This window comes from Aotus nancymaae, unplaced genomic scaffold, assembly GCF_030222135.1.
Source record: "Aotus nancymaae isolate 86718 unplaced genomic scaffold, 86718_ANA_hifiasm-v0.15.2.pri h1tg000007l, whole genome shotgun sequence".
Classification (NCBI taxonomy): domain Eukaryota; kingdom Metazoa; phylum Chordata; class Mammalia; order Primates; family Aotidae; genus Aotus; species Aotus nancymaae.
In genome coordinates, this window is record NW_026988418.1 from 9862484 (window position 1) to 9876246 (window position 13763).

The window sequence follows — 13763 nt, forward strand, 5'->3', positions numbered from 1 at the left end:
TTAAGCTTCTTTCGTTTCACTGCAAATCTGCTTCTGCCTTGCAGTCTGGTCTCATTTTCCTCTACCTAAGGATCTTTCTCCATACAATTTTGGCCTAGGAGGCCCTTCCCGCCCCTTTTCGCCTAGCTAACTCTTTCGGTACTCAATCATCTGCTCCTAATCCTCCCTGATCCCCCAAGTGGGCTAGGGGCTTCTTCAGAGTCCCTTGCACTGCTCTAAGCATCCAGGCAGAGTTATCATTGCAGGTGCTAGGTTGCTCTTTTTCCCGCAGCCTTCAAGGGATCCCTGGAGGGGCGGAGTCTGTAGGAGCGCGCGGAGTCCTGGGAGAGCGTCGGGTGTCATTCCCTCCTCTTTTCTCGCTTGAGTCCCGCCGGGTGGCGCTCACCACCTCCCCGGAACACGCGAGTCTCCCGCTGCGGTTCCGGTCGGAATTACCAGCGGCGCACGCCGACATGGCTGCGCTGACACTGAGGGGCGTTCGGGAGCTGCTGAAGCGTGTGGACTTCGCGACGGTCCCGCGGAGACATCGACATAAGAAGAAATGGGTAAGGTCCAGCTAGGGGCGCAGGAGGGAACAGTGAGGCGGAGACTTCTCCAGTCCTTTCATTTCCCGGCCCTTTAGAACGCCTAGGCCTCTTTCCCAGCTACTTTACGGAGCGTCCCTGGCACCTCCCTCTCACGTCTGTTCCGTCACAGCCTCTGTCCGCACCCCTTTTTTGTCCCGAACGTTCGTCTCTTCCACTTGTTACGTCCGCAGCCTCCTGTCTCTGCCCCTCTAAGTGGCGTCATCACCTCCGCCTTCATTCTTTTAGTGATGTCACCGCCTCTTGTTCCCCAGCTGTGTCCACCTACCTTTCTGTCCCCTATCACCCCCTTTTACTTCCCTCCCTCCCTCTCTCCCTTCCCTCTCCCCCCCTTTCCCTTGCCCATTCATTCGTCCCCCACATGACTTCTCCTTCTTTCCTCATTGATCTTCCAGCTGGGTCGCCCTCACCCTGGGAAAATACCATAGCGACTTCCCCTTCCCTCCTGGGTCTCCGCGGCCTTGCAGGAAAGGATTCAGCCCCTTCCTCAACCTCGAGCTGCCTCTGGCGACTGGGAAAGGTTACAGCGACCACCCTGTCCATACTGCCGGCCTTTCCCCAAACGCAGGCAAAAGGTGCAACGAATCCTTTCATCCTCTGGAATCTCCCTGCTTCTCCAGAGACCCTTTTTCTTGCCTTACTGGTAGCCCTGGAATTTCTTCTATGACCGACACGCCCCCCTGCCCACCCCAGCTGATTCCCTCTCCGCCTCCACGATCTCGTCTTCCACAGCTACAACCTCCCTCGCACTCAGAGAGATGTTATTTTGAGTCCTCTTCCCCACTCCTGGAAAGGACCTACTGCCGCGAGCCCTGCCACTCGGGTTCCCCACCTTCCAGCCCCTATTTTGAGCAGTTCAGCATAACGGGGTCACCCGCTGTCTGTCAGCGGACCCCTTATTGCACCTGGATCAGTCCCTCGAGAATGCGGCATCCCTGTCTTCAAGGCACGTACTTTGACCAGAACACTAACCTCTGTTACTATAGCAGATGCCCTTCCGCTTTTGGAACCAGCCCCGCAATCTCCTCTCCCCTTGCTCAGCGTTCCCCGGGAAGGAGCCCATTGACCTCCCTTCAGCTCATTCATGTACCCTTGGAAACTGGACTCATAATTTCGCCTCCGCCTACTCATAGGACCCTGGGAAATTGCCTCAAGATTTCACCTCCCCTTGCTCGCCGACCAGTGGAAACTAGTCCTGTGGCCTCCCCAACCCTTTCTCACAGAGTTTTGGAAACTGGGCTGATGATCTCTCTGCCCTCTCACTGGTCCTCAGGGAGAAGTTATAATGACCCCCTTCTTTCTCCAGCATCTTCCCCACCTACTGGCAACTTTTACTGTGGCAGCCCTAAGCCTCCAGACTCTTGTGAACCCAAACCACAGCTTGACCTGCCCCTTGAGAAAAATTGTTGCGGCTCCCCACTCTCTTCTCAGGCAGGCATGCCTGGCTCTCCCAGCTCACCTCGGGAGGACTCTTATCATTATTCCCATCTTTCCTCAGAGGCCTATGTGCCTACTCCTGGGAGTCCTTGCTGTGCCACTCGCCTGCACTCTGGGAGTACTGATTCTCCTTGCTCACCCCAGTTCCAGGCTCCCAGGAAGGCTTGCTTTGAGTCCCTTCTCTCCTGGGAGGCAGGTGGGAACTCTTACCTCATCCTCACCCCGGACACCACAATTTCTGGTCCCCTCTGTTCCCAGGAACCATCTCTTCCCCACTGTCCTCATTCTGGCCTTTCCTCCTTCCCTTCACCCTCGGGCAACCAGTTTATATCTCCACCCCAGCCACTCCCCCACAGAAGCTACAATGAACCCCCTCTTCCCACCCCAGTTTCCCCCCAAGTGAAGTCCCCTAAATCCTCAGAGTTAAGACAGTCACATACTCCCCACAGGTGTCACTCCCAAGTCAGCACTCCCCAGCACACCCCTTCTGGCCAGTCCAAGCCTGCTAAGGCCAGCACTCCTCCCCCACCTCCCTCCTGCCTCTCTGGTCCTTCTTGTATGGAGCCATCCATCACAACTCCTTCAAATTCCAGCCCCGAAGAACTTCCCCCAGGGACTGCCTTACCAACTGTGGTCCCTAGAACCCTCAAAACTGTTAGCCCCAGTTCTCTTCCCTTCTGCCTTCCTTGTGATCCTGTCTTGCCCAACAGTTATGCTCAGAGCAGCCCCCATGGGCCCCCCTGCAAAACCCATATATACTCTGTGGTTCCCATCCCTGCCCACTGTCTGGCTCCCTCAATCACTCGACAGGCCCCCCCTCCCATTGTGCCCCTGTGTGACACCTATAGCACTCCCAGGGGCCCACCCCAACCTCGTTGCCAGCCTGTGGTGTCTCCTTGTTCTACTCACATCTATTCTTTTATCCCTTTGAGAATACCCTTTGATCCTCAAAGTTTATCCATTGTCCCCCGAGTCCGGGCCTACCCTGACGCTGTCCCTTGTGGCCTCCATATCTACCCTGTGGCCTCTCAAGACCCTTGCAAAGAGCCCCTGCAGATCCCCTACAGCTGCCCTTTGCCTTCATCCAAGGATTCCAGCTGTATCACTAATCCCAGCTGTAGTTCGACTGTTATTCGCGAATGCCAGAGTAGTGACAGTCAGAGCAGGAGTTCCTACCAAAGCCAGATTCAGAGCCAAAGCAAGAGTCCCCATCATGGCACAAGTCAGAGCCGGAGCAAGAGCCATCATTTAAGCAGAAGTCCGAGCCAGAAAAGGAGTCCCTATCCTAGCAGAAGCCGGAGCGGGAGCAGTAGTCCTCAACAAAACACAAGTCAGGGCCAGAGTGAGAGTCCCCACCTTAGCATAAATGAGTGCCAGGGTGAGAATCCCCAAATTAGCAGAGGTCAGGGCAAGAGCAAGAGTCTCCACCATGGCAAAAGTCGGAACCGGAGCAAGTGTACCCAACGTGGCAAAGGTCAAGGCCAGAGCAAGAGTCCCCAACATAGCAGGAGCCAGAGCAAGAGTCGCAGCAGGAGCAAAAGTCATAGTCAGAGCAAGAGTCCCCAACATAGCAGGAGCCAGAGCAAGAGTCCCAGCAGGGGCAAAAGTCATAGTCAGAGCAAGAGTCCTCACCATAACAAGAAATGAGGGCCAGAGCAAAAGTTCTGACCAGACCAGAAATCTAGGCCGGAGCAAGGCATAGATAGTAACAAGATTGCCAGCAATAGCAAGCATCCCAGCTGCAGCAACCAGGACCAACTTGTGGACTCCCCATCTGAAGTCTTCATTTCTCTTTTACTCTACCTCCTTGCTCTTATCCTCTTGTCCTTCTCTGCTACCCTCATAGCAGTCATCCTACAAGTCCCTGTTTTAGTTCACACCTCAAGATTCTGTGGGCCCTCCTTATGCTACCTTTCCGGGGTCTTGGAACTCTCCCAACATGACCCTCAACCCTCTGATTCTGAGCATTGTGGTGCTAGTCACTGCATAATGGTAGGTAAGTTACCCACATCTCTCCATCAAATTGAAAGGTTGTTAATTTTTTTTGTATCCTGAGCTATCAGTTATAGTGCTCACATAATCTAGTAGACGTGAAAGAGCTTTGGAATATAGAAGGACTGTTCAGAGGAAAAGGGCCTTTTGCTTTTAAGCTCAAAGCTTCCCAGAGCCTCCATAGTTTCTCCTAACCTTCTGCAGGCTCTCCTCAAGAGTCCTCTCCTGAGCTGCCATTCTCCTAAGTTCCTCTTACTCCAAGGTCCCCCTTCTTGAGAAGTACTGTCCCCCCCCTGCACAGTACTGTGAGAGTTACATCTTTATCTGACAACCCTGGGATGGGAAGACCTGCCCTCCATTACTTTTCTCTCTCACACTTCTCTGGCAGGCAGGCAGGATGCAAAAGCAGGAGTAGGCACTAGCTGGATCCAAGTTTGCCCCTTGGCTCTGAGGTGGGGTCAGGTAGTAGGGAGTAGAGGCAAGACTGGGGAAACCAAAAAGCCTGTCCTTTCTCTTTTAGGCTGCCACAGAGCCCAAATTCCCTGCCGTTCGACTGGCTCTGCAGAATTTTGACATGGCTTACAGTGTGCAGTTTGGAGATCTTTGGCCATCAATCCGTGTCAGTCTCCTCTCAGAGCAGAAGTATGGTGCACTGGTCAATAACTTTGCTGCCTGGGATCATGTGAGTGCTAAGTTGGAGCAGCTGAATGCCAAGGACTTTGTGAATGAAGCCATCTCCCACTGGGAACTGCAGTCTGAGGGTAGCCAATCTGCAGCCCCATCCCCTCCTTCTTGGGCCTGCAGTCCAAACCTTCGATGCTTCACTTTTGCCAAAGGGGATGTCAGTCGCTTCCCTCCTGCCAGGTAGGATCTGGAGCCATGACTGGAGCAGCCTGAGTGCAGGCTGGACGTGGATATGACAAGACCCAGCATGTACCCTCTGTAATAAAGACCATAGTATTGTTATACTTATGGCATGTTTATACAGGTTAGGCATTTTTTGAGGTGCTATACATATGTTATCTCTTTTTGTTCTGTCAACAGCCTTATGAAGTAGGTAATATTATTGTTCCTCTTTTACATTTGGGGAAATTGAGGTACAGAGAAGTTAAGATTCTTCCTTACTTTAGATCCCTAAGATGGTAAGAGGTGTGGATAGTATTTAGACCCGGAACCCACTCTGCTCTATGTCTCTGGTAGAAAACAGCCACCTTTTACATGAGTACTGACTAGGTGCTCTCAAGCTGAAATGTGTGTCATTCACAGCATCTTCTCATTTTGCCCTCACAGCCACCCATCAAAGTGAATAGGAAAAGTAACTTCATGGTAGCAAAGAGGTAGTGGGACTTTCCTAGGAAATAGGGCTGGCCTAGGGACACAAAGCTGGTACTAGAGTGGGAAAAAGAAAGGAGAATTTCCAGTTTCTTGATCCAATGCTCATGTATATGAAGTTGAGTGAGAAAGGACTCCAGAATCAAATGCTGAATTGTGCTTTAACAATTAAGGAGCACTCAGTGTTAGTTTTAGGGTATGGAAATTGATTTTTGAAAGACTGATTTTTTTTTTTGAGCCAGAATCTCACCCTGTCACCCAGGCTGAAGTGCAAAGGCGTGATCTCGGCTCACTGCAACCTCTGCCTCCTGAGTTCAAGCGATTCTCCTGCCTCAGCCTCCCGAGTAGCTGGTATTATAGGCACACGCCACCATGCCTGGCTAATTTTTTGTATCTTTAGTAGAGATGGGGTTTCACCATGCTGGCCAGGCTGGTCTCAAACTCCTGACCTCATGATCTGCCCGCCTTGGCCTCCCAAAGTGCTGGGATTATAGGTGTGAGCCACTGCGCCTGGCCTTTTTTGCTTTTTTTGAGATGGAGTCTCGCTTTGTTGCCCAGGCTGGAGTGCAGTGACTCAATCTTGGTTCACCACAATCTCCGCCTCGCGAGTTCAAGCGATTCTCCTTCCTCAGCCGCTCGAGTAGCTGGGATTACAGGCGTGTGCTACCACACCTGGCTAATTTTTGTATTTTTAGTAGAAACGGGGTTTCACCATGTTGGTCAGGCTGGTCTCAAACTCCTGAACTCGTGATCCGCCCACTTTGGCCTCCCAAAGTGCTGGAATTACAGGTGTAAGCCACCGTGCCTGGCCTGACTGATTGATTTATTTAAAAATATTGTCTACCAAATGCTCAGCATTTAAGTGCCTGGAAACACAAGCCCTCGTAGAGCTTCCAGTTTAGTGAGGAAGACAGCTATTAAAAAACTATAATTGGCTCAGCACGGTGGCTCACATCCGTAATCCCAACACTTTTTGAAGCTGAGACGGGCAGATCACTTGAGGTGAAGAGTTTAAAACCAGTCTGGGCAACATGGTGAAACCCCATCTCTACTAAAAATACAAAAATTAGCCAGGCGTGGTGGCTCACACCTGTAGTCCCAGCTACTCAGGAAACTGAGGCAGGAAAATTGCTTGAACCCAGGAGGCGGAAACTGAGATCACACCACTGCACTCTAGCCTGGGTGACAGAGCAAGACTCCATCTCAAAAAAAATAAAACACTGTAATTGTCGACTGGGCATGGCAACTCATGCCTATAATCCATGCTCTGTGAAAAGTCGAGGCAGAAAGATAATTGAACTCAGGAGTTCAAGACCAGCCTGGGAAACATACTGAGACCCTGTCTCTACAGAAAAATACAAAAATTAGCTGAGTGTGTTGGTGGATGCCTGTAGTCCCAGCTATGCAGGAGGCTGAGGCAGGAGGATTGCTTAAACCTGGGAGGTCGAGGCCATATTGAGCCAATATTGTGCCACTCCACTCCAGCCTGGGTGACACAGCAAGACCCTGTCTCCAAAAAAAAAAAGGCAACCAAAAAAACTCCATCAAAACTATAATGGTGATAAGTGCCATAGAGGAAAAATACAAGATGCTAAGGTCTTTTTTTTTTTTTTTTTTTTTTGAGATAGAGTCTTGCTCTGTCACCCAGGCTGGAGTACAATGGCGTGATCTTGGCTCACTGTAACCGCCGCCTCCTGGGTTCAACTGATTCTCCTGCCTTGGCCTCCCTAGTAGTTGGGAGTACACATGCCCGCCTGTAATTTTTTGTAGTTTTAGAAGAGATGAGGTTTTTTAGAAGAGACGGCTCATTTTTTGTATTTTTAAAAGAGGCAGGTTTTCACTGTGTTGGCTAGGCTAGTCTCAAACTCCTGACCTCATGATACACCTGCCTCAGCCTCCCAAAGTGCTGGGATTATAGGTGTGAGCCACCACACCTGGCCTAAGGTCTTCTAATTAGGAAATCTAACCCTGTCTTTTCTGAGGAAGTGAAATTTAAGCTAAGATGTGAAAAGTAGGAATTAAAGCTGGTGGCATGGAGGTGGGGATCAGGGATCATGCTTGAGAGGCCAAGCGTGAGGCTATAGAAGCAGGCAGGAGCCTGATTATGAAGGTCTTATAGGCCCTGTGGAATTTTGGATACTTTCTTTAAGAGGAAGAGGAAACTACAAAATGTTTTAAGCTAGGGAATAGCGTGACTTAAATTTGATTTTTTTTTTTTTTTGAGATAGAGTTTCACTCTGTCAACCAGGCTGGAGTGCAGCGGGGTGATCTTGGCTCACTGCAAACTCTGCCTCCTGGGTTCAAGTGATTCTCCTGCCTCAGCCTTCAGAGTAGCTGGGACTGCAGGCGCCCACCACCATGCCCGGCTAATTTTTTTTTTTTTTTGAGATGGAGTCTTGCCCTGTTGCCTAGGCTGGAGTGCAATGGTGCGATCTTGGCTCACTGCAACCTCCACCCCCCGGGTTCAAGTGATTCTCCTGCCTCAGCCTCCAGAGTAGCTGGGACTGCAGGCGCCACCACCATGCCAGGCTAATTTTTTTTTTTTTTGAGATGGAGTCTTGCCCTGTTGCCTAGGCTGGAGTGCAATGGCGCGATCTTGGCTCACTGCAACCTCCACCTCCCGGGTTCAAGTGATTCTCTTGCCTCAGCTTCCCGAGTAGCTGGGATTGCAGGCGCCCACTACCATGCCCAACTAATTTTTGTATTTTTAGTAGAGATGGGATTTCACTATGTTGGCCAGGCTGGTCTTGAACTCCTGACCTCAGGTGATCCACTCACCTGGACCTCCCAAATTGCTGGGATTACAGGTGTGAACCACTGTGCCTGGCTGAATTTTTGTAGTTTTAGTAGAGACAGGGTTTCATCATGTTGGCCAGGCTGGTCTCAAACTCCTGACCTCAAGTAATCTGCCCGCCTTGGCCTCCCAAAGTGCTGGGATAATAGGTGTGAGCCACTGCACCCAGCCTAAATTTGAATTTTAGAATTATGATTCTGGGCACTGCATGGAATACAGATTGGAGGGGGTCAAGTCTGGAAATGGGCATATAAATTAGGAGACTTGCAATAGTCCTAGCTTCTGGCTTGGAGGAAGACTGTATGCTTATGAGGATTGAGAGATGAGGCTGGAGGGGGTAGGGAAAGAGCCTAAAAAAAAGAGAGAGAGAAAGAGAGAGAGGTGAGGCTGGAAAAGTATATGGAGGTGCCATATGTGGGAATCCTGAATGCTAGGAGCTTGCAGATTTGGGGAAGAGGATTTTTCTGGTGGCCATGGGTGGCTTGCAGATGACTGGGATTGCCAGGGCTGCATGGCTTTGGGCCTTGTGCCCTTTAGTACATATTGCTGTGAATGTCCAAGATCAGTTGGGCAGCTGAAGGGCAGTGATGTATAGTGGTTATAAGCCTGGGCTTTTGAGTCAGGCAAACCTGGATTTGGACCCTGCTTCACCACTTATTAGACATATGGCGTTGGATAACTGAGCCTTGATTTCCTTATCTGGAAAGCAGTAATAGCTAACTCTATAGCTCATTATGTGCCAGCCACTATTCCAAGCACGTGACATATTAATTCCTTCAATCCTCACAGTAACCCTATCTGGGAGTACTCTTGCAGATGAAGAAACTGAGGCACAAAAAAAGAAGAAAAAAAAAGTGAGGCACAAAGAATTTGAGAAATTTGCTGAAAGTCACGCAACTAATGAGCAGCTGTGCTGGGTTTGAGGTTTAGTTAGTCTGGCTCTAGAATTCAGGTTCACCTCCCTCATAGAGTTGTAGCGAGGATTAAATAAAATTACGCATACTAAACATATTAAACACCTAGCACAGTACCTGCAATATAGCATTTATCAGTAGTACCACCAGTGTTGGTTCTCTTTGTATTTTTTCTAGAGAAGGGATTTTGCCATGTTACCCTGGCTGGTCTCACACTCCTGGTCTCAAGCTATCTGCCTGCCTCAGCCTCCCAAAATGCTGGGATTACAGACGTTGAGCCACTCTGCCCAGCCTTCAGTATTGATTCTCATTAAAGTTATGCTCAGGAAGATAATTTTAGTCACTGCGTAGTGGGTGATCGATTGGGCCAGAGTTAGAGACCAATTTGGAAACATTGATGTTAGGCAGAACCATGGGGAAAGAACCATGTTGATTGAGGTACTCCTGAGAGCGGTGAGGGAGCCGGCCACAGCACATTTCTGGAGATCTTTTGTCCTTTCACCAAAACCCCTATAAGTTTGTTTTTTTTTCCCCTTCTGATTCTGTTGGGTTCCCTATGAAATCAAGGGGATCCCAGGAGTTCAATGATCTATTCAGGGAGTACAGAAATTGTCTGCAAAATTGTAGTTTTTTTTTTTTTTTTTCTCAGAAAGAGGGACTGTAGCTTTTAGCAGATTTTCAAAACTGAACCAAAAAAGGGTTACAAAGTGATGCTTCCAAAAGGAATTGAGGGCTGAGGTACACAGTTTCGCCAACACCCCAAGCGTGATTTGTCTTTGAAAATATCCTATCAAGCATGAGCCTATTTGTGAATGCTGGAGGTGTTAGAGTCTTAGGACTGGGGATTGTAGCTCTTGTAGCTGACCCTTTGTGGTGCTGTGCTTGTCTTATGCCTTGTCTCCCAGACCTATCCTGTGAGGGTTTCTGTCTCCTTGAGTCTGTCCCCAAGCCTGTCCTTGCTGAGCTACCTCTCAGGCAGGGGAATGACTGCTCACCACCAATTGCTCTTGTGACAACTGGCCTGGGAGTAGGGAGTCCTGTGAAATGAGCCTGCTGATCATCCCTCCTGCTCTGTTCACACTGTTGTTGCCTCTGTTATCTCTGTCTCTAAATGTGTTCCTTCTAGCCCACCTAGCTTTCTAAAACTTGGGTCTATTTGATCATGTCGTTTTCCTTAAAATGTTTTGGTAATTGCTTATAGGTTGTAGTTCACGCTCCTTAGCATAGAGTTTAAGACCTTTCACAATCTGGCCTCAATCTGTTTTCCAACCTCAATCGCATGTATCTTGTGTTTCTGTCATGTCAGATTTCTCACTATTTCTGAAAGAAGCTATGAGTTTGTATGCTTCTGTGCCTGTGCTCATTCTTTTTCCTTTTGTTTGGACTGCTTCTCTTCTATTATTACCTAATGAAGGCCTTCTGTTCCTCCATCAGGCCCAACCCAAGTAACTCAGACAAGCACAATTGATGTCACTTCTCTCTGAATCCATGAAGCACTTTGCATCTCAATATGTAACCCAATAAAACTAACTTCCTACTATGTGCCAGGTCCTGTTCCAGGTGCTGGGGATAGTACAATGAACAAAGCAGATGAAATCTCTGCACTTATGGAGCTAACATTTTAATGGGGGGAAATAGGGAAAAATGCATACATGCCTACACACATGCACACACACCTCTGTACATATTGTTGTAGAATATTCAGGAGACTGGAGAGACCAATGGGTAAAACAAGAGGATTTTATTAAGGTGATCACCGGATTAGTATCCCAAGGCTAAGCAAAGGAGAAAGAAAATGGGATACTTTACGGCCGGGCGCGGTGGCTCAAGCCTGTAATCCCAGCACTTTGGGAGGCCGAGGCGGGTGGATCACGAGGTCAAGAGATCGAGACCATCCTGGTCAACATGGTGAAACCCCGTCTCTACTAATACAAAAAATTAGCTGGGCACGGTGGCGCGTGTCTGTAATCCCAGCTACTCAGGAGGCTGAGGCAGGAGAATTGCCTGAACCCAGGAGGCGGAGATTGCGGTGAGCCGAGATCGCGCCATTGCACTCCAGCCTGGGTATCAAGAGCGAAACTCCGTCTCAAAAAAAAAAAGAAAATGGGATACTTTTATTCATCCAGGATGATGTAGCAGCTAACAAGTTTACATAAGCCGGAACAAAGAACAATTAATTTGTAACATGTCTTCTGATGTACGTTACATTTGAAAAACAGCATTTTGAGAAGTGGCATTGAACATTCTTTGGGTGTTATCTTGCCCTGTGACCTTGTAGCTGGTCAGCAAGAAAAACAGGAGTCTTGAGATGCCTGGGAACTTTGCTGAGAATGTGGGGAGAATAGATAAAGTAGGTTTTACAGGGAGTTAGTTAATTTTAAGCAGAGCTGGGGGTTAGGTTTTATATCAAACAGCACACAACACGGCAAAATTTACTTATTATATAGCAAATACAAATTATAAGGTTTTTACTATTATTGCTATTATTTAATTCCCTTCTTCAATATAAAGTGAATAATAAGTGCTTTAAAGAAAAATAATGCAAGGTAGGGAGGTAGAAGGTGATGACAATTAGGGTCTGTGATTTTAGAACACTTATTTTTGAGATGGGATCTCACTATCTTGCCCAGACTGGATTTGAACTCCTGGGCTTAAGTGATCCTCCTTCATCAGACTCCCAAGTAGCTGGGATTACAGGTGTATATCATCATGCCCAGCTTTGGTGGCTGTTACTTTAGATAGAGTAGTGAGTAGTCAAGGAATGCCAATCTTTCTGATGTAACTTTTGAGGAGAGACCTGAAAGAAGTGAGGAAGCAAATCAGGGATATTTAAGGGAGAAGTGTTGCAGGTAGAAGGTGTAGCAACTGCAAAAGCCTGAGACAGGAGCATGCGTGGCTTAATTAAGGAACAGCAAGGTGGCTAGTGTGTCTATATTGGAGTGAATTTTTTTTTTTTAGATGGAGTTTTGGTCGTTTTTGCCCAGGCTGGGTTGCAATGGCATGACCTCAGTTCACTGCAACCTCTGCCTCCTGGGTTCAAGTGATTTTCCTGCCACAACCTCCCGAGTAGCTGGAATTACAGGCACATACCACCACGCCCGGCTAATTTTGTATATTTAGTAGAGACAGGGTTTCACTATGTTGACCAGGCTTGTCTGGAACTCCTGACCTCAGATGATCGCCTGCCTCAGCCTCCCAAAGTGCTGGGATTACAGGCATGAGTCACTGTGCCTGGCCTGATCTGTGTTTTTAAAGGATCATTCTGGGCTGGGCACGCCTATAATCCCAGCACTTTGGGAGGCTGAGTGGATCACCTGAGGTCAGGAGTTCCATACCAGCCTGGTCAATATAGTGAAACCCTGTCTCTACTAAAAATACAAAAAATTAGCCGGGTGTGGTGGCAGGCGCCTGTAATTTCAGCTACTCGGAAGGCTGAGACAGGATAATCACTTGAACCCGGAGGCAGATGTTGTAGTGAGCCGAGATCAAGCCACTGCACTCTAGCCTGGGCAACGAAAGTGAAACTCCATCTCAAAATAAATAAATAAGGATCATTCTGGCTCCTGTATAAATGAATGAGTAAGTAAATAAATATGGGTCTGAGAAATGAGTTTTTGCTGTTTGGAGTTCAGGCCCCAGAGGGCATGGACTTGGTAGCCTTGACTCCCAGTGGGGGTCCTGACCTGGAATTTGACAATGAAGTGGTCTCCTCTTTTCCAGACCTGGCAACCTGGGTGTCATGGACTACTACCTGATGGATGCTGCCTCCTTGCTGCCTGTCCTGGCGCTTGGCCTGCAGCCCAGGGACATCGTGCTTGACCTATGTGCAGCTCCTGGGGGAAAGATGCTAGCGTTGCTTCAGACTGGCTGTTGCCGTAAGTCAGGGTCCTGGTGTTTTTTGTTTTTTTTTTTTAATTTAATTTTTTTTTAGGGTGCTGGTGTTTTGGACAGAGAGAGCTCCCTACCTCACCTAGTCCCAGGTACATTGAATATGGTAGGTTTGGCTTGGTGCGGTGGCTCATGCCTGTAATCCCAGCACTTTGGGAGGCTGAGGCAGGTGGATCATCTGAGGTCAGGAGTTCCAGACCTGCCTGGTCAACATGGTGAAATATAAAAATTAGCCAGGTGTAGTGGCACACTCAGGAGGCTGAGGCAGGAGAATTGCTTGAACCTGGGAGGTGGAGGTTACAGTGAGCCGAGATCGTGCCACTGCACTCCAGCCTTGGTGACAGAGTGAAATCCTGTCTCACCAAAAAAAAAAAAAAAAAAAAGTAGGTTCTCTGGTCCCAAAGTCAGAGTGGAGAGTATTACTTACTTGCTAAGCTTGTGTATTTTTTCTTCTTGCTATTAATTCCTCTCTTTCTCTGTCAGTTGATCAAGAAAGGTTGCTGAGCAAGTTGTCTGAAGGCAGATTAAAGTAAGGCTCTGATCAGTTGATAACATGACACTCACCTCTCTTCATCTGTTTACTTTTCCTCTAAGATTAAGCCTACCAGCTAAAATGATAAGATCTGCCTGCAGCCACCATTTATATGCTTTATGTGCCAGGCCTGCTGGCTCCTGTCTTAATCACAGAACTTTGAGAGGCCGAGGCAGGTGGATCACCTGAGGTCAGGAGTTCGAAACCAGCCTGACCAATATGGTGAAACACCGTCTCTACTAAAAATTCAAAAAATTAGATGGCTGTAGTGGTAGTCGCCTGTAATCCCA

The 13763-nt window shown here is 48.4% G+C and overlaps 2 protein-coding genes across 2 annotated transcripts in view; both read left to right on the forward strand.

Moving 5' to 3' along the window:
• The first annotated feature begins 424 nt into the window (after positions 1 to 424).
• NSUN4 (NOP2/Sun RNA methyltransferase 4) overlaps positions 425 to 13763 on the forward strand; it is a 32800-nt gene continuing 19461 nt past the window's right edge. The window contains exons 1-3 of the mRNA XM_064372305.1: positions 425 to 545; positions 4534 to 4877; positions 12774 to 12928. Coding sequence (XP_064228375.1) covers positions 453 to 545; positions 4534 to 4877; positions 12774 to 12928 — 592 coding nt within the window. The 5' untranslated portion in view covers positions 425 to 452. The remainder of the gene's footprint in view (positions 546 to 4533; positions 4878 to 12773; positions 12929 to 13763) is intronic.
• LOC135273135 (sperm head and tail associated protein-like) lies at positions 1509 to 3668 on the forward strand. Its single transcript, XM_064372064.1, is given in 3 exon segments — positions 1509 to 2787; positions 2790 to 2833; positions 2835 to 3668. Coding segments are annotated over 3 exon segments (2157 nt in total).